The sequence below is a fragment of the Nesoenas mayeri genome (genome assembly GCF_963082525.1).
Source record: "Nesoenas mayeri genome assembly, chromosome: 1".
NCBI lineage: Eukaryota > Metazoa > Chordata > Aves > Columbiformes > Columbidae > Nesoenas > Nesoenas mayeri.
Window position 1 is genome coordinate 89,849,850 of NC_137541.1, and position 17,923 is coordinate 89,867,772.

Below are 17,923 nucleotides of genomic sequence, written 5' to 3' on the forward strand. Positions count from 1 at the left end.
CCCACAAACCTACTAAGAAGTACCTTCCTCTCTCCCAAAGTTAAGGTGACTCTTGAAGATGTGTGCATGCCAAAGCTGCTCCATTCTCTGCCCAAGGAGAGCCAGTGTGTATCCACCAAGAGTAAATACATAAAGGTAAAAATGAGTTCACTTTACACCGTCTAGCAGGAACAAGCATGAAGGCAGAGACACAAAAGGAAGGACCCTGTCCTTTTTCTTATCTCCTACAAGCCCCTCTTTCCAGTCTGCTGCGCATATGGTTTACTGGAAACCAGCCACCCAACATACCATTACAAGCCACGCCAGCTCTAATTTTACCTAACTAAACTAAACGCCTCTCTTATGTAGATTACTAGAAGTGACTAAATGTTCATTATTGCCTCAAATTTCCCCTTTCAAATCTCAAGGAAAGCTGCTCAGATGAGGGCTAAAAGCCTTATTTAATTATGAGTTGTTCAGCTGTGGCAGTCGCTCTGGTGGGAGAAGAGGCCACATCGCCAGCAATGGCTGTCCTCACCTCCTCCTCCTCCCTGCCCATCAAAATGGTGGCGAACACACCACAGAAACAAAACACTCCTTCCTCAGAAGAGCTTTAAGAGAGCTCCTTGTAACAGAGAAGCCTGCCTTACCTGTGACCGGGAGCCGTGCCTGCAGAAGGGCGAAGATGGCGATCCTCCTCCACTTCATCTTGCGATGCTGGAGAGCAGGAGGCCGTGGGGCGAGGACAAGAAGAGGCACCTCCACAGGCTTCACTCGTCTGCCGGCCCTGCAGGAAGCTCAGCTCAGCTCCTATGAGGGCTTTGGGAGTCCACCTGCCGGCGGCGCCGCCGAAGCACGCACCCTCCTCTGCCTCGCAGCCAGGCTGCTGCTGAGGTTTACATTGGGGTTTCCTTTTGTATTTTTTTTTTTCCTTTCTTCTTCCTCTTTGCAAGATGTTTTTTTGTTGGTTTTGGTTTTATTTTGTTTTCCCAGTTTGTCTGGTGGTTCCTAGGTCATCCCAGTTGGCAGCTGCCAGTCTCTATATAGGGACTAGAAAGCCTGTCCGGTGTCAAATTTGGCCATGCTTAGAATCATAGAACCACAGAACCATTCTGGTTGGAAGAGATCCTCAAGATCATAGAATCCAACTACAAAACAGATACTAGATAACTATGCCCAGTGTGCAGTGGGGCATAAGTAGAAGTTTAAAATTGTAAGTTACAGTCGCTCTTGAACCAGTAGCTAGCTAAACTGGTAAAGTTATAAAGCTCATTTCTAAACTTAATTGGAATATGGCCTTACCAGGAGCAACTGAGAATTAGCTGCTCTCTCAGGGCTGTGGGGTGGCCAGCACCAGGAGAGCTGGGCTCTGCCTCTCATTGCAGACAGCGTCTGCAGGACCTAAAACACCAACACGACTGGCCCTGCCTGGCTCATTTCAGTCATACCCATCTATGAAATGGAGATGTCTTTTGATGTGAACACACCACACCTTTGCATTTTGAAAGGGTGCCAGCGCATGCAGAGGTCTGGAGCCATTTTGTTCTCCAAGCCACTGCAGCCCGTAGGGAAGGGAGCCTGTGTCATCTCCGCAGGAGAGCACAGGGTGGATCTCCTCCTCACTCGGCTTGGAACAGAGAGCTTGGCAGCCTTTAGGTATGCATGCCACTCCTTCCCATGGAACGGGCCACAGGATTCAACCTTCTTGCTGCTTGAAGCTGTCCTCCAGCCACAGACTCCAAGGCAGACCAGCATGTCTCAGGAGCAGGAGGAATGGTTTGAAGGTGGCTGCGGTCTGGGAGCTAACAAGGCTTTCCAACCCCATGTTTCAGGCTCGCTCATGAACACAGTCCTCAGAGCCACACAAAACCAAGCACTGGCAAAGCCTGGTTTCTCATGCATCCACGTTTTCCATCCAGCACGATGACCGCAGTGTCTCCCATGTCACCCTAAGCCCCTGCCACCCCTTGGCTCTCCTAGACCTGGCTCTGTGGGGCTGGGCACACAGCCCTGGGTAGCACATGTATGTACTGACTGACTAGCCCTGAATGAAAGTGAAAATGCCCCAGTTTTTCTGCTGCTCTGAGGAAACGAAGATCACTGCAGCTAGCTACATACAACCACGAGTATGAACAGGTTATGTTTGAGTCTCCTTTCTTTAGCTGAATCAATGTTGACCCCCCCCAGGCCAAAAGTGGTTGGGGTGGTGGCGAGTAGCAGGCTGAGCCAGGAGAATCTCAAGGTTTGTTTCCTTGTGAAGCCAAGCCAGTGATCAAACCAGGTGGCATTAAAGCAGCGCTCTGTAGGCAGCCGTGGATAACCACAGAGGCAACAGAACAAGCACACTTTAACAGCAACCCAGCAAATGTCACTCTGGAGAACACTGCGTAATATGAGCAGGAAAAAACACAATCTGATTTGTGTTAACAACATTAAATCATTTCATTATGCTTTTACTCGAGGACCTTGCCACGCTTTTCGAATTAGCTTTAATAAAGCCAGGGCAGTTAAGCTTTTGCAGATAAAGAAATTAAGTCTTAAGGGAAACAGGGAAAAACAAGACACTAGAATGCGAAGAGAATCAGGCACATCTAGGAATTTTTCAGTTTTTCTGTTTGGGGGTTTTTATGTTGGTTTTCTTTACAACAACAGAAATTTTAAATGCATAAGAAAAAAAGAGGAGAGCCAAGGTGTGGTTAGGGGTGCTTCTTCCTCAACATTTATTATTGCATTATTAAGAAACAGCAACACCTAATAAAGGGATTCATCTAGGGCAATAAAGCGGAGAAGATACCCAGCATAATGAGATGAAATTGAGAAAGGTAAAACCTGGAGTTTCAGGAAAATCTTCCTGAGAAGTTTTAGAAGTGATTTCTCTAGCAAAGCATTAGAGCATTTATATGAAAATCACACCACTTGACACAGTGATGCCTACTCTCATTTTGTAAGAAATCTCACATTATTGTGCTCTTTTCAAATGTGAATAAAAACTTTCACTTCTGTTAACAGAAAAAATTAGTTCATTTTAGAATGAATTAGAAAAGCTTGGAAACACTACTTGTATGTACCTTAAAGCCTAAAACTCAGCCTCCTCCCCACCAAAATATAATTGGCTCAACAGAAGATTGCTGAGTGATGACAACAGTAATACTACTAATACATTTCAGGATCAGAGCTTAGGCTGGGAAGAAGCACAAGTATCTTGATGAACAATTATATTTTTCCAAAAGAAAGAAGAAAATGCATTCCCAGCAGGCACAGGAACAGGACTGGTGGTAACTATTTCCCAATAGTATGAAGACTACTGGCAGGGTGAGAGTTATTGTGCATATAAGAAGTAAGGATTTATAGTCTTTTGAAAGCAAAGTAAATTGAAGTTCTTGGAAGAAAGAGACCAATAAATTTGCCACCTTTCTGTCTGGAGTAATGAAGGCTAATACACTGATATAATAGGATTATGCTTTCTTAAAAAATAGTTATTGTATATTGCACCAGCTAATATAAAAATTATTCATTTTACTAGTACCAAAACTTAGCACTGCATGCTATTCTGTGATACTCAGACAGCACTACTGAGCCTCTGCTCCCTGCCTAGCCTCAGAGCGGTTTTTGTTTGTGGTTCTTCTACCTCAAAAGCTGCAAGGGAAGCCTGGAGATGGACTCCGACCCACCGCCAGGCAGAGGGCAAAGCACTGCCCATGAGAGCAACCACGCATCAAAGCTGGAAGAGTTGTCTTTAGTCCCAGAAACGGCTGTGCTCATGTACACAATCTATAGCCCGACATAAGCCAGGTAAAGCCCTTTCTGTCCACTTCACCATGTAACAGAAGACTGGCTGGAATAAGGAATTAGTGATAGGAAAAAGACCCCTGTGCTCCCACTGCAGGCTGCCTAAATCTCACTGACACCTTATCCAAAAGCTAAAATAATATCATACTAGTTATCGATATTTTTAGGTAACAGTATTTTCAGAGGAGCAAATGGCACTGCTCATCACTATTCTGCTGACCCCTGTCTCCTCCTGTTATTGATCATAGCTTCTCCCTTCAGCAGAAAGCCAGCAAATTATCACTTGGAATAAAGAGTTGAGGCCAAAGGTAAGGAAAAGGAATGAAGAGCTGTATAAGAAATGGAGATTAATGGCAGCAGTAGGCACACTGGGAGAACAGCAGTTGGGCCACTGTGTTTTGATGTCTAGGTAGGGAAAGGTCAGCGGAACAGAGTATATGGACTTCATCTACAAGTGTGGCTAGAGTCAGAAAAAGGCTTTGCATGACAGTGCCTCTAGAAATTCTCTCCTCCCCATCCCTCAGCTTTTGAAATAAAGCAAGTTTATAATTACAATCTAAGTACAATGAAAGTATAGAAAAGAGCAATCATGCCTGTATTATGAGTTATTCTCACAACAAGCACCACATGGGAGATGCAAATTGCATGCAGTCGAGGAGTACAGGAAAAGATAAGAGGAAGTGGTCTCCTCTCTAGGAAAAAGCCTTTCTGTGTTCATACTGCTTGCAATTACATGATGAGGAATGATTTTCTTAGGGTCTCCTTTTCAGCTTATTTGGTCACTGCACTGCTAGAAACCACGCAGCAAAAACTTCAGCACCTCCAGCCCAAGTTGTGTATTAGGCAATCCCATACGTGCATTTTTCCAACCGTTTAAACCACACTGATATTTCAGTTTACTCCCTTCAGCCAGATCATAAGAACTTTGTTAAAACTAGACTAGAAATAAATGTCAACACCAGTTCAGCTGAACCAGCAGCTATTTTTCTCAATACAGACAAGGATACAGTGGAGACATAAAACCCTCCCTGCTGGGTTAAGAAAAGCTCTCAGCTAAACTTGACTCTTTAAATATACAGGTGGAGGAAAGTGCCATTTTAAGAATGACCTGCACTGGGAAGACTGCAAGATTGGATCATGGTTCCTGAAACACAAGAGGTCAGGGAACTGAAGTGGTCTCCAAGTACAACTCAGTTGTGTTTAACACTGGTTGCAGTGCAGCTCATTATCTGTGAGGATAACATCTTTCATAAAACACAAAGGTGTGCATTCAATTGGTTCTGTGTATCAATACACCATTCTTTCTCTGGACACAAGAAGTCCTGGAACAGCTCTAATGCAAAGGGCTGATCCATGCCCAGAAAACATTCCCTTTTCATGCTTACAGGTTATGCTTTGACTGTACTATTAAAAAAAAAAAAAAGCTAGGTTTGCAGTTTTAAAAGGAAATAAATGAAAACTAAAAAACAAACCCACACCACAGTTAAGCTGAGGATTAAAAAAAATAACTACACACTGCCCTCTGGCTCCTGTATGGCTACCACAGAGAGCTTGCCTGTAATCATCCCCACAGACTGCTGGGATTGAGAACAGGTCGGTCACCACAAGTTCTCCTAAGCCTATTTGATACGGTTAGTTCTTGCAGGCAAAATTAATACCTATATCACCTGATGGAAGAGATGGCCAGCTTTAGAGACAGGAGAATCCAGACAGACTGCAGAGACTTGCCCCGCTCCAGCGGGGAGTGACAGCTGTAGTGCTAGAGCTAACTCAAGTATCAAAACAATTTTTGGAGACATTCACGCAAAGATAACAGGTGTTAAATAAGCAATAATTTCCTCCAGCGAGCAAGCTGTAGCCCCCAGCAAGGTATGCCATTCACACAGTAGACTTAATACAGCAAAGAGAAAGTCTGCTGTTTACAGTGTGCAAGCCCACAATTTTTATTGACAAAATGTTGCGGACTGACAGTCCCACACCGCTTCACTGCATTTCAATACACTGTAGTGCCTTACAGTAAAGCTTTGCTTCACTATAATTGGGTCCAACTGTGCTAAACCCCTTGGAATGCAGCAATTAATACTTATTTAGTGATAATTGCTGCATTCCAAGAGGATTAGTCCCTGCCCTGCACTTTTGCCAGTATTGCAAACTGAGAGCTGGAGAGACGACAGCGTCTAACTACAGGTCTTGCTTTTCAGCTCCCAACAGGGAGACGAGATGTTGGTCTCACTACAACTGTTTTCTCTGTGTGTGAAAATGCTGCTTTTCCACGGCAAAAACACTTGACTACCACTGCTCCTTGCAGCTGCACTGTACAAATAGAAACCCTGCTGCATCCAATGAGAAAAAAAAAAGAAAAGAAAAACAGACACCTGCGCAGTATCATAAAGGCAAACACAGCCATGAGTGTATGTTTCCTATGGGAGATGATAAACAGGCCCTGATGCTCTCTAAGAACTAATTTCTATTCATTATTTTGGAGGTTTTTTGTGACTAGCAGTCCCCTGCTGCCACTATGGTCTTAAAATTTTCAGTGCAACATGGGTTTTGGAAACCTATAAATGAGATGTTAGTAGAAACTTAAAATGCACCCTCTCTGAATACTCAGTTTTGAGACTATTGAATCTGTAATGTCCAATTGTTTCCTCCCCAGTGAAACCTTTATGATCTGCTCTGGATTTTTTTTTGTAATGCACTGGAGAGACCACTGCTTATGTCATATCATAAGAAGGAAGCACAATGCTACTTTCTCACATCATTAACATTTTCACCTGTTAATCGCAGGTGAATTGCGCTGATTACATTACAGCATATGTAGAAAAATTTAGAAAAATTCTGGGACTTTAGCACTAAACATACATTCTGGAAATGTCATTTTTACTTACAAAGCACATTTAGTATTTTTTTGCATGGCTGTAAATACTGTAATTAAACATTAATGTTATGTCTTGCATGAATATAGAAGTATTGTGAAGCCAGATTTTAAGACCTGTGACAAGTATCTTAATTTCCTTTATTTTCTTCCCACCTTCACCCAAACACATACCTCTTCTGCATTTTTCAGATGCTCATCTGGGGGTGGAAACTTAATTAAATGAATTTCATTTAAGCATTTAAAACAAGTGAAAAATACAGCTCATGCTTAATTAGGCAACTGGTTTTGGCTAAATGACAACAAGAAAGAACTATGTGGGGTTCCTACAGCCACATACTGTGGGTTTTGTGGAATTATTTCTTTGTGTCTTTAAGCAATGGATTCATTTCTAGAAACAGTTACTTTTAAACACTGGATGACATTCAATGGGTTCCATTGGCATAAAGCATTCTAGAAATACAAAGTATCTTCAGTGTTTTCACATAATGTACCTGCTTACATATACACTGCCTAGCACTTCTTGAAAGTCTTTCTCCACATTTGCATGCACACATACGTACATCCTCTGCACGGCTTTGCCAAGTTAGTCTGTGCTTGTAGCAACCACGAGTCATCTTGTTTTTAAAAAGGCATTCCTCTCATCTAAAGGTACTGAGGTGATTTACAAGTGTTTTACCTGAATCTTGCAAACTGGTTATCTGTTTACACCTTTATAGATTTGGGGGGAAGGAAAGGGAGGGGAAAGTAATGATAAAAAATGAGTAAGGTTACAACCCAAGTCAGTGACAGTAGCAAAAACAGAGCTAGAAGCTGCAGGAATCAGAACCCAAAAGTAATGGGGAATTGTTAAGGTTTTTCTCACTAGGATATAAAGAACAAGAGGGGGAAAAAAAAAAAAAAATCAGAACAATCACTACGGGCATCAGATTATTTGCATAAAAACCAAACATTCACTTAATAATACAAAATTTCATCCTTTAAGATATTAACTGCATACCTGGGATCAGTCAACCAGAAGACTCCAGGCAGTTCTGCAACCAGCACAATTAATGAAGCTCAAAAAGCACAACGTTTGTACCTTTAGTACACATGAACTGGGTTTTGCTTTCTCTCTTTTAGGTCTCAATTATCATGACATATGTATGACCTTTGTGGCATCAAGGTCACACTATGTGTCTCAAATCTAAATCAAACTGAATAAAAAAAAACCTGACAAAGGCAAGTGTCCAGACAATATAGTTACTTAACGTCATTTCCACAGAAATCTGGGCTCTGAAGAACATTAAGTACTACAGTCAGAATGAATGAGCCTTGCACTCTAATCTTATTACACTATAAAATTCAACACAGAAACTCTGAGGAAGCCTCTAAACGCAAAAGTTCTTAAATCAGGAAGCCCTGGGAGCAACTCCAAGAGTTTTGTATGAGAAACTCACAGACTGAGCTTCCCAGCAGGGAGAACACAATTGTTGGGGAGCACCAAGGACCAGTAGCTCCTCCAGAGCTGGGAAGCTGGCAGGGCCAGCAGGGCAGCGGCCTCCCCACCAAGGTGCGTGGCCCCACACAGTACCTGGACAAGAAGAGCAGGCCAAGGTGATAGCAACATGGGTCAACCACAGTCGAGGAAGGTTTGATGTCAAGACGGTGGGCCCAAGCAAGTGGCAAAGGCCTGAGCTCCAGCACAGCCCCCAGGCAAACAGGAGAAGGTTCAAAGCAGGGTTTTCCCAGCTCTGCCTCACCAGCCAAACACCTGCACACACTCATGGCCACCCCCAAAGCCCTGGAGGGGGACTGGGGGGCACCCAAACCATCACAGCCCAGCGTGATTAATTAGCTGCTGGAAATTACAAATCAAAACCAGGTGGTTTAGTTCAGCTAACAACTAGCCTAAGCCAAAGCATCTTCACACTGACAAACACCATCATTTTGGATGCTTACAGTCAGTAAGATCTGAGAGAAATAAACACTACAGAGCCTGGTGCTCCCACTCTATGTTCAGAGGTTTTCTATACCTGCCTCCATTTCCTTTACTAGAGTTTCTTGATTTAAAAACCTTTAAATCATTTTCATGGATATTACTTCTGAGCACTCCATACCACAAAATGATTACAAAACACAAAAAAATGATGAATGTTTCTTTTTTAGCAGCTAGCAGACTGCTGTGTTTATGGAGGAAAGCATTCATAATGTAAAGCACTATAGAAAAATAATTTGTTTGTATCATGCCCCCTGTCGTGTGCTTTTCTAGTATCTTTGAGTTATGATGAATCCAATAACCAGTTTTAAGTATTAAACATTTAACAATCAGCCCAAATGTAAGTCTACGGCACCCTCTTGTGTTCAACAACAATATAACAATTTGATTTTGAATCTTTCTAGATTTATTGTGGAAAAATCTGTTGAAATCAGGAAAGATCTGTTGAAAATCAATCCATCTATTAAGTTATTAATACTTTTTGTATTAATCTAATATGCTGATCGAGCCACCTCTGTTTTATTGTGAAGATCACAGATACAGCATTAAATAACTAAGAAATCAACTCCAGATAGAACTGAATAAAGGATTAAATTAATACCTGATACAGATAAGCTCTATTCTGTAATGATATAGCACGTTGCAAGAATCTACTGGGCAAAAGTCTTACATTAAAACACAAAAAAGAAATAGAAAATCAAGAAGTAGAAACACAAACATGTCAATGAGCAAGATTAGTAGACAAAGGAAAAACATGGCTATATCATTAGAAAGACAGGCTTAGATTATCCTAATTAGACTCCCAGCTAGTAAACATCCTGTGATTTAGTGAGGTGCCTAAGGTTATCCCATGTCTCAGATTCTTATATATGAATGGAGATACTGAACCTCTTGTGTATGAAGAGTGACTTCATTACTATTTAGAATATGCTCAGATACATCACGAATGATGTGGTGAAGGATACAGACAGTAAGAAGTCAAAATGCTGATTCATTGTTTACAGCTGTATTAATTTATTATACTCAGCCGCTTCTAAGCCACAATATTACTCCTGGATATTAGGAAAAAAGGAAGCAAGCTCACAAGAAAATTCCTGAAGGAGCCTAATACAACAAGGTGAGCACCATGAAAAAAAAGTAAGGAAAAACAGCACAAACACTGATGACTACCTTGTGTTAGTGATATAACATTTACACACCTATTACTAAGGGAGAAAAACAGAGAGATGTTTAGTATGAATGATATCCTAGTCTGCTTTACATTCCACTTCTACGTTAAAAAGTCTCTTTATCCAAGTGTTGAATGAGATGCATAGATAGAACAACTCCTGACAGTTCTTCTCTGATTAAGCCTCAAATCCAGCTCTGTACATGTAGCTTACCCAGTCCATTGTTCACCACCTTCCAGAAGAAACATCTGGCTGAGGTCCTCTCAAATTTCAAATGTGAAGTGATTTAGATGATGTAAAATTATTCTAATGAAATGTAGTAGTATTAGTAAAATACCTAAATTGAATTGTTACCAAAATCCCTTCTACTCCCCATCAGAAAATACTTGGGAATTGCTACTAATGGGAACATCAAATCCAACAAAGCAAAGCAGGCTTTATTCTGCATCAAACCCTCAAATGAAAGTAATTATTTTAAAGGTCTTGTACTGCTTTTGGCTGAGATAATTTTTTCATAGTAACTTCTGTGGGGCTATGTTTTGAACTTTTGAAGAAAACAGTGTTGATATCACACCAGGGTTTTAGTTATTGTTTTAACAGCACACCAAGGCCTTTCCTGCTTCTCACCCTGCCCCACCAGTGAGTGGGCTGGGGGTGCACGAGTAGCTGGGAGGGGACACAGCTGGGACAGTTGACCTCAATTGACCAGAAGGATATTCTATACCATATGGCATTGTGCTCAGCATATAAAGCTGGGGAATAAGAAAGAGGGGGATGTTCAGTGATGGTGTTTTGTTTTCTGAAGTAACCGCTAACACACAATAGAGCCCACAGATAGATAGAACACATCAGAAATGCAGCAGCCCTAGCCAGAAGAAATAACCAAATAAGGCTTCCTTGTATTCATTTTCAGAAACCCCACTGTTATTAGTTTATGTTACATTTCCCAGTATTGGATGCAGAAAAGAAAGTGAAACACAAAGATGCTTATTCCAACCAAGGAGGGAAAGCCAGGTGTAACAGGGGTGTGTCACTATTTACTCCAGCGAGCATGAAAGATTCCAGAGTGACAATAAAACAAGAAATCTGAAGAGGGGTGCTTGCATGAAAGACAGCGTGAGGGACAGAAGTATTCTTGAATGTGTAAGAAATAATGCTCGACACCACTTGTCAAAAAATATTTTAATTTTAACAAAAGCCCAGCATGATCAGTCTCACACATCAGAAGTTATGGAGTGACATGTAATGTATTCAGGTGTCCCCATGGAAAGGATCAAGTCCATACCAGAGGATCATTTCAGTTTCCACAATTGTTATGCCTTATATAAAAATATTTCCAATTTCATATTTAATATCAGCATTATCTGTTCAACATAAAGTGCCATGTTTTAAGATTTTTTTATCCTAAATTAATTTTCAAATAGTAGAACAGATTATGTTTGATACAATAACAAAAACATTTTTCTCCCCCTTTGCAAAGGAAAGCTTAATAAGTTACCTCTAAAATACTTTCACAAATCATTACAGCACTTGCAAAAAGTAGTCATATAATAATGACATTAAGATGTAGAAATGAGTTGATATGACAAATCCCACTGTTCTATTTAGGGATCTGCCTCTAAGGAGTCTAAATTATCACATTCTTTACTCTGTCAACTAGGTAATATTTGCTCACTGTAAAATCAACTTAATTGTTCACAATCACTTTTGGATATTTGTGAACTTAGCACATGGGAGATGAGAGAGGATGTAAAAAGGTGCTAATTTATTTATTGTGATTGTGTATGGCTTATTTTAATGGAGAATTAATTATACACACCTTTAATTAATTTCATTCCCTACAAGTCGTGAATCATCTGTGTCCTACTGTATTACTTCTTTCACACTTTTGAGTTACTAACCCAAAATTTCTGCGTGAGGCTTCCAAAACCAATAATCTCCCCAGTTCTACTGTTAAGGGTAATAAAAGCTGATACGTTGCTATTTCATCAGACTAATAAAGCTGAAGATTTTACAATCTTAATCAGAAAACATTTACCCTTTACAACATTATCACTGAATTCACAAACCACTACTCTTCTTATGCTAAAGTCAGATACTTTAGTTATTACCACCCTATATCTGTTAAAGAGTCGGCCAGCTGAAGAGTTACGAAGAACTTACAATGAGGTGTACGTGCAGTTTGCATAAACACAATTGTATTCTATAGCACACTCAATACAAGCAGCAAAATAGAAAAATGGCTCAAATGAGTGTATTAGCATGCAAAGAAAATTCTTAACAGAATTTGGGAACTCAGCATATCATTTGCCATTGTAACACAGGCCACACTTTTGATACCACAGTCAGCTGAGCCATCCTGTATTACTTTGCCATAAAGATCTAAACTAAACTGGTATTAACAGTAAAATAAAATTGGAGAGTGCTCAGATATTATTTAATGAAGGTATTGAAAGGTTTAGAACTGCACTAATCCTTCAGTTTCCAGTGAACACAGACTTTCTGAATGAAGACTGTCAGACAGACATCTTTCCAGAGCCATGTCCAGTGAATAAAATTTAGTTAAGGCTTATACGCAAAGGTTTTTGAGTATGGCATGATTCAAGTTGTGCTAGTTAGTGAGAATCTACATTTGCTTCAGAAGAGTTATATAAGCTCATTAACAATGCAAGGTGTTTGATTTTTTGCATTATTAATTCAGCTCTATAATACCTACAAAAAAAAAAATCTTTCCTGAAACAGCCAAAGTAATTCATTTGTATACCAGCATCACGAAGGATCTTCTTCCACCTACAAGGAGTAAGAATAAACGTGAAATTGAATGCCTAAGTGTTGACTGCACTAAAACATATTCAAAAGTTTTGAAGACTTAGTTTCATGCAGACAATAGAAAACAATTTCTCTGTACTTCAATATCATAATTATAGCTTCAAAAGCAATGTTGTTTTGAAAATATTAAGGAATATCACTGCAATCCCATTAATACAGCTTCATAAATGCTGAAGTATTTCACTACTTTTAACTATTAGACCAAAACATCATCTGTCTTGCAATTAATTCAAACAATGGCCAGTAATTGTGCCCACTCTACAGGAGTTCTTCCTCTCAATAAACTGTATTTAAGCTGAGGTACAAGTGCAGTTAACCATAGATAGTTCTATAAATATTATATTGTTAAGTAGTGGATCTCACATTATCTTACTTCAGACACTGCATCCAGTAGACTACTTAAGACATAAATGTGTATAAAAAACAGAGGTAATATACACAGTTAATAATAAGGAGAAGTTTTACAGGTTTCAAATATAATGAGATTAAGCATACAAAACTCAAGTACCTACTAAGGCTTGACACTGTAATATTCTTCTGGTGTCACAATTTTCAATCCACCAAAGTAGTCGAGGACCCAAATATTGGTGATGTTGAATTTGGCAAAGAACCAGTTATGATCCTTAGGCCAAGTTTCCATTTCAGGGTGGCGACTGAATAATGCTTTCTTTGCTAAGCCCGCTTCTGAATCATTCACCTAAACAATAACCAGCAAAATATTAAAGTAAGATATGGTCATATGAAGACAAATTTCATCTAAAAAACTCCACTGCTTCCTGCAGTGTGCTTTTTTCAGTTTAGCCACATCTTGTCCCGAAGGACTCATTACTGGCAGAGTCCACTCATCTTCAGTGTGATGTACAACTGTACACAAAACACACTAAAACTCCAAGGTAGTTGATTTTAGTATTAAATCAAAAGAGTGCTTTTAAAGTAGGCATAAGCAAGAAAGTACTTAATCAACACAAGAATAAATCTTTCAACGAATCACAAAACAGAGAAGTATGGATTCCTGCTGAATTATTACAATGCAATATTTTAGGTGTAATTTTACCTTGTCTGCACTGCTCACTCAGACACAAACAGATCCAAACATGTTCAGATGCATGCAAACAAATACATATACACACAAATACAATGATACAACAGAATCTACAAGAGAAAGGAAGCTGAAATGTGTGACAGCACTTAATATACAATGTGCAAACATTTAAAGGGTTAAATCAATAAGTTCTATCTCCAAGTTTAGTACAAGAGGAACTCAATAAAATAAACAATCCCATGATTGATGAGAAACTCATGACAGCAATTAAAGGACTGCTGGAGTGTAATGTCCAAATATCTGAGGTGTGAAAACACCAAAGAAGAATTTAGATTATCATACAAGAGAGACTAATGATGATTAATCCTCATCCTCAATCATTACCCTCAATAATGGGATTAAGATCTTCAATGAATAACACGTGCAGTTCTAAATGCCTTCTATGGGACACCAAAGTACTGGTGCACAAAAGAATGCCATCAGGTAACACAGTGGACTTCCTCCGTCTCTAGCATCTATAGCGGAGGTTAAAAAGCATGTCACACTACAGGGACTTCGACACTTCATTCACAAGAAAATTGTCTCAGACTTCTTAGTTTCAAAACAGGTGTAGAGGAATGAAGGGGATTTCTTTCATTACAGTATCATCCTCCCAAGTTCCTTGCTTGGAATACTAACATAGCTCCTGAAAATATCAAGTGGTAGCTTCATTTTCCTCACACAAACTGTGACGCAGCCTTCTGGTGTCAGAGCACATAATGTCTCTTCATATACTTTAACACTGAAATTCTAACCTTCCTCTTCTCTGTCCACTAGACAATACTATTTGATGCGCACACTCTTGCCCAGTGTCAACTTTCAGCTGCTTACCTTTACAATACTCCCACAGAAGATTATGTGGGCACAGAGAGGATTCTGGGGATCATATCTGTGCTTCTTGCAGTAAGGTGTCTGTGCCAAAGACACAGTTAAGGAAGCATTTGAATTGATCTGAAATGCAAACAGTAAGACAACTGGTTTACATACTTTCGCAGAAAAATGTCATACCCATCATATTTTCAGCTTTTGGTACTTTATTCAGCTCAGTATCACTGGTAAAAAATAACAAAGCTGTCATGATCTTTCCCTAACTGTATCTGAAAGCCTACTCAGATGAGCTCTGATCTGAAAGAAAGCTCAGTTTAGAAGTGCACTGAAGTTTCTCACCATAAAATGCAAACCTCACAAAACAACACTCTGAATTCAATACACAGTCTAGCTATTTCACATTCAAATGACTATATAAACCAATTTACATACATATAGGACAGTACAAAAGACAAGGACATACAGTGAAAATCATTAAGTTAATTCTGGTGGAAGGACAAAGGGTTACTGAAAAGATAATCAACTGAGTTTCACAACTGTTGATAAAATTTGTTAAAACAAAACCAAATACACATTCCCATCAAAATGAGCCTCCCAGCTGCTTCCAAATTCGTCAGCTCTTTTGAAGTTATAATTAAATTTTTTAAAGTTAGGTTTAAAAAAATCTTGAGTATTTAAGACACCTAACCTGAAGAATTAAAGAATCTGTATTGTTTTTCTAAAATTAATTTGGTGAACACAGCTTGGAAAAGTACTGGTGCAGAACGGGGTTGCCTACTGTGGAACATCACATACTAAAGTTCACTATCTCCCATCAAAGAAAGTTCATGTGAAATTTCATTAAAAGAGCCCATCTCAAAAAGAACCCCTGAAAAAGTCACTTAAACCCTACACACGGTACCGCTGGACTGATTAAACTGGAGCAACCCCGTAACAGATAGGAAGTTGCTTAACTACAAAAAAGCTGACTCATGATTATTCAGCACTATCTCCTACCAGACATCTCCCTTACACGTGACAGTCAAATGTTTCTGCCGTTTAACAGCAGAATAAGGATCTGTTGAGGGGCCTTCTGAAGGCAAATGTTCATTAGCAGTTTATACCATGATATTTACATTATTCTGAAAACAAAAGCTTATAGATGGGGTGGAGAAGATTACTACACAAGATAAATTAGGTTTTCTACAGCACTTAGATACGTAATTAAACTATTCTGAAGTAAAAACTAAAGCTTCACGGGGAACAAACAAAAAAAGGTTTACAGTAAAACAAAGTCTGAAAAATTTCCATTATTTAAGTTTTGTGTTTTACTAATACTATAATAGTTACTAGAGAAAAAAAAAAAAAGCTTTCTAATAAAGGAGGCATACAATCGCTATTTCCCTTACTTTTTCGTCAACTCGCCCTTGACCACAACCAATTACACACACACTCGGAGCCTCAGCATCAGTCTGCTGCCTTTCATGGTGCACTTGCCTTTACAGTAAACTCCAGAGATTTAATTACTCTTCCTTCTGTAGTCTGTGTAGAAGCCCTCTTTGCTCAAGCCCCACATTGCCATTTTCCAGACCTTTTGACATGTTTTCGTGAAGTTCTCCCTGTTTAAATATTTTGTGGCCCCTCATTTCCCTGGTCAGTGCTCCTAGAAGCTTCAGCCACTTCCTTTACCAGAGTGCTGCTTAGGAATGTTTCTGACCACGATCAGCAAGAACTTCTCAGGAGGACTACTGAGTGTCCAACACAGAGAGCATCACCTTACATTTAGATGCTGAAGGGCTAACAGTTGTCCCTAGGGTTCACAAGTGGGGTGACACCCGTGGCACAGCCAGCGAGCACCACTGCTTTACCTCCAGAAAATGCTGGTGCGAACCTCGATTCCTACAAAGGAAATTCCAGCCACCACTTGCTACTGAGATTAAAAAGCTCAGGCAACAGGGGAAAATATGACATCGCACTAGTAACCTGCATACTTTAAAGTATCCTTTATTAGAGTCACTATTTACATCGGGACAGCCCTCCCAGCCCTCCTTCCCCGGCTGGGAGAGAGGGCAAAACCCCCTCGCCCTTGGCCGAGCCTCAGGTCTTGCCTGCTCACCTCCAGGTCCTGCACGGAGATCTCCATGTCGGTCAGGTAAAGGTAGGGGACGCCGCTGCCGCTGAGGGGCCCCGGGGGCCCATCGCTGAGGGAGAAGATGTTGGCGAAGGGGCGGCCGCGCAGTCCCTCCTGCGCGGAGAGCGTGGCCAGCGCCCCCCAGTCGCAGCTGTGCAGCACGAAGCGCGCCATGCGCGCCGCCTCCTCCGGCGGCGGGATGGCCCCGCCGGCCGCCAGCAGCAGCACCGCCGCCGTGCACAGGAGCAGCGACCCCGCCATCCCGCACCCGTCCGCCATCGCCACCGACTGCCGGGCACCGCAAACACCGGCCCACACGCACCCTGCCCCGCGCGGGGAGGGGCGGGCCCCTCAGCTCTCTGCCAATCGGAACAAACCTGCCCGCCTTCCTTCACCAATAAGGGCACGCCGGGGACAACCTTGCGAGTGCGAAATTACCTTGTCCGCTGTCAGCCAACGGGCTCGCGATGCCTGCTCTCTTCAGCCAATGAGAGCTGCTGGGAGGCGGGGACTATCCCCACCCGCTCCCGTGAGTTGTAAACAACCTCTGACAGCTTTGCCCCGCCGCCGCGATCGGAGGGAAAGGGGGCGGAGCCACGCGTAGCCCAGCAGCCAATGAAAGGCCTCTTCAGAACTCTCTGCCAATCATGTTTCGCGGGCGGCCGGTAGGAGGGGCTCGCTCCCTCCCGTGACGCGTATGGGGCGCAGTAGCAGCCGTTGGGCTGTGGGGGGCGCTGACGGGACGCGGCCATCCTTGAGGAAAACCTGGTCATTTAATTACACCGAACGGGGTGTGTCTGAAACTGATTCGGACCGTAAAGCTCATAGGATCATCTGCCACTGCTCACAGCTGAAGTCCTATCGCTTAAAAACTGCAGGATATATGTCAAAACCACCTCTTCTACAAGACCTGGTTTCGCTAGTTGAACAACCTCCTGGCCTTCAATGCGTCTCTTACAGGGTAAATAGTGCGGTACTCCTCATTTTGTCTGTGGCCTTGTGCTCAGTCATCTTATAAAGGTTTGTATAAAGAAATCTTTTTAACTGGGGTAATTTTGAAACTTTGTTCAACTTCTCCCAAGAGATGGGAGCTTTCAGTTTTTCCACTTCAATCTTACCAAATACGTCAATTCTATGTACATGGCAATGTACTCTATTAGCACAAAGAAACCCGAATTAAGTTTGTGTGAATATCATTTGTCCCCAGGTGCCCCGTAGCACCCATAGCTGACAGCAGGCCAGACGAATGAGTTTGTTGGGGTGAATTCAGGAAGGCAAACACATC

The 17,923-nt window shown here is 41.3% G+C and overlaps 2 protein-coding genes across 3 annotated transcripts in view; both read right to left on the reverse strand.

Moving 5' to 3' along the window:
• CD247 (CD247 molecule) overlaps positions 1 to 1,102 on the reverse strand; it is a 56,736-nt gene extending 55,634 nt beyond the window's left edge. Inside the window, exon 1 of the mRNA XM_080363011.1 lies at positions 630 to 1,102. Within this exon, the coding sequence (XP_080219137.1) occupies positions 630 to 687 (58 nt within the window). The 5' untranslated portion in view covers positions 688 to 1,102. The remainder of the gene's footprint in view (positions 1 to 629) is intronic.
• Positions 1,103 to 10,955: 9,853 nt separating this feature from the next.
• Positions 10,956 to 17,027, reverse strand: CREG1 (cellular repressor of E1A stimulated genes 1). 2 transcript variants are annotated; one of them, XM_080356355.1, is made up of 4 exons: positions 16,624 to 17,027; positions 14,532 to 14,651; positions 13,132 to 13,316; positions 10,956 to 12,580 (listed from the first exon to the last, which is right to left on the reverse strand). In XM_080356355.1, coding segments are annotated over exons 1-4 (600 nt in total). In that variant the 5' UTR covers positions 16,918 to 17,027; the 3' UTR covers positions 10,956 to 12,579. The 2 variants fall into 2 exon arrangements, with proteins under 2 accessions (XP_080212481.1, XP_080212480.1); XM_080356354.1 differs by having other exon boundaries at positions 13,128 to 13,316; positions 16,624 to 17,022.
• Between the last annotated feature and the right edge of the window lie 896 nt (positions 17,028 to 17,923).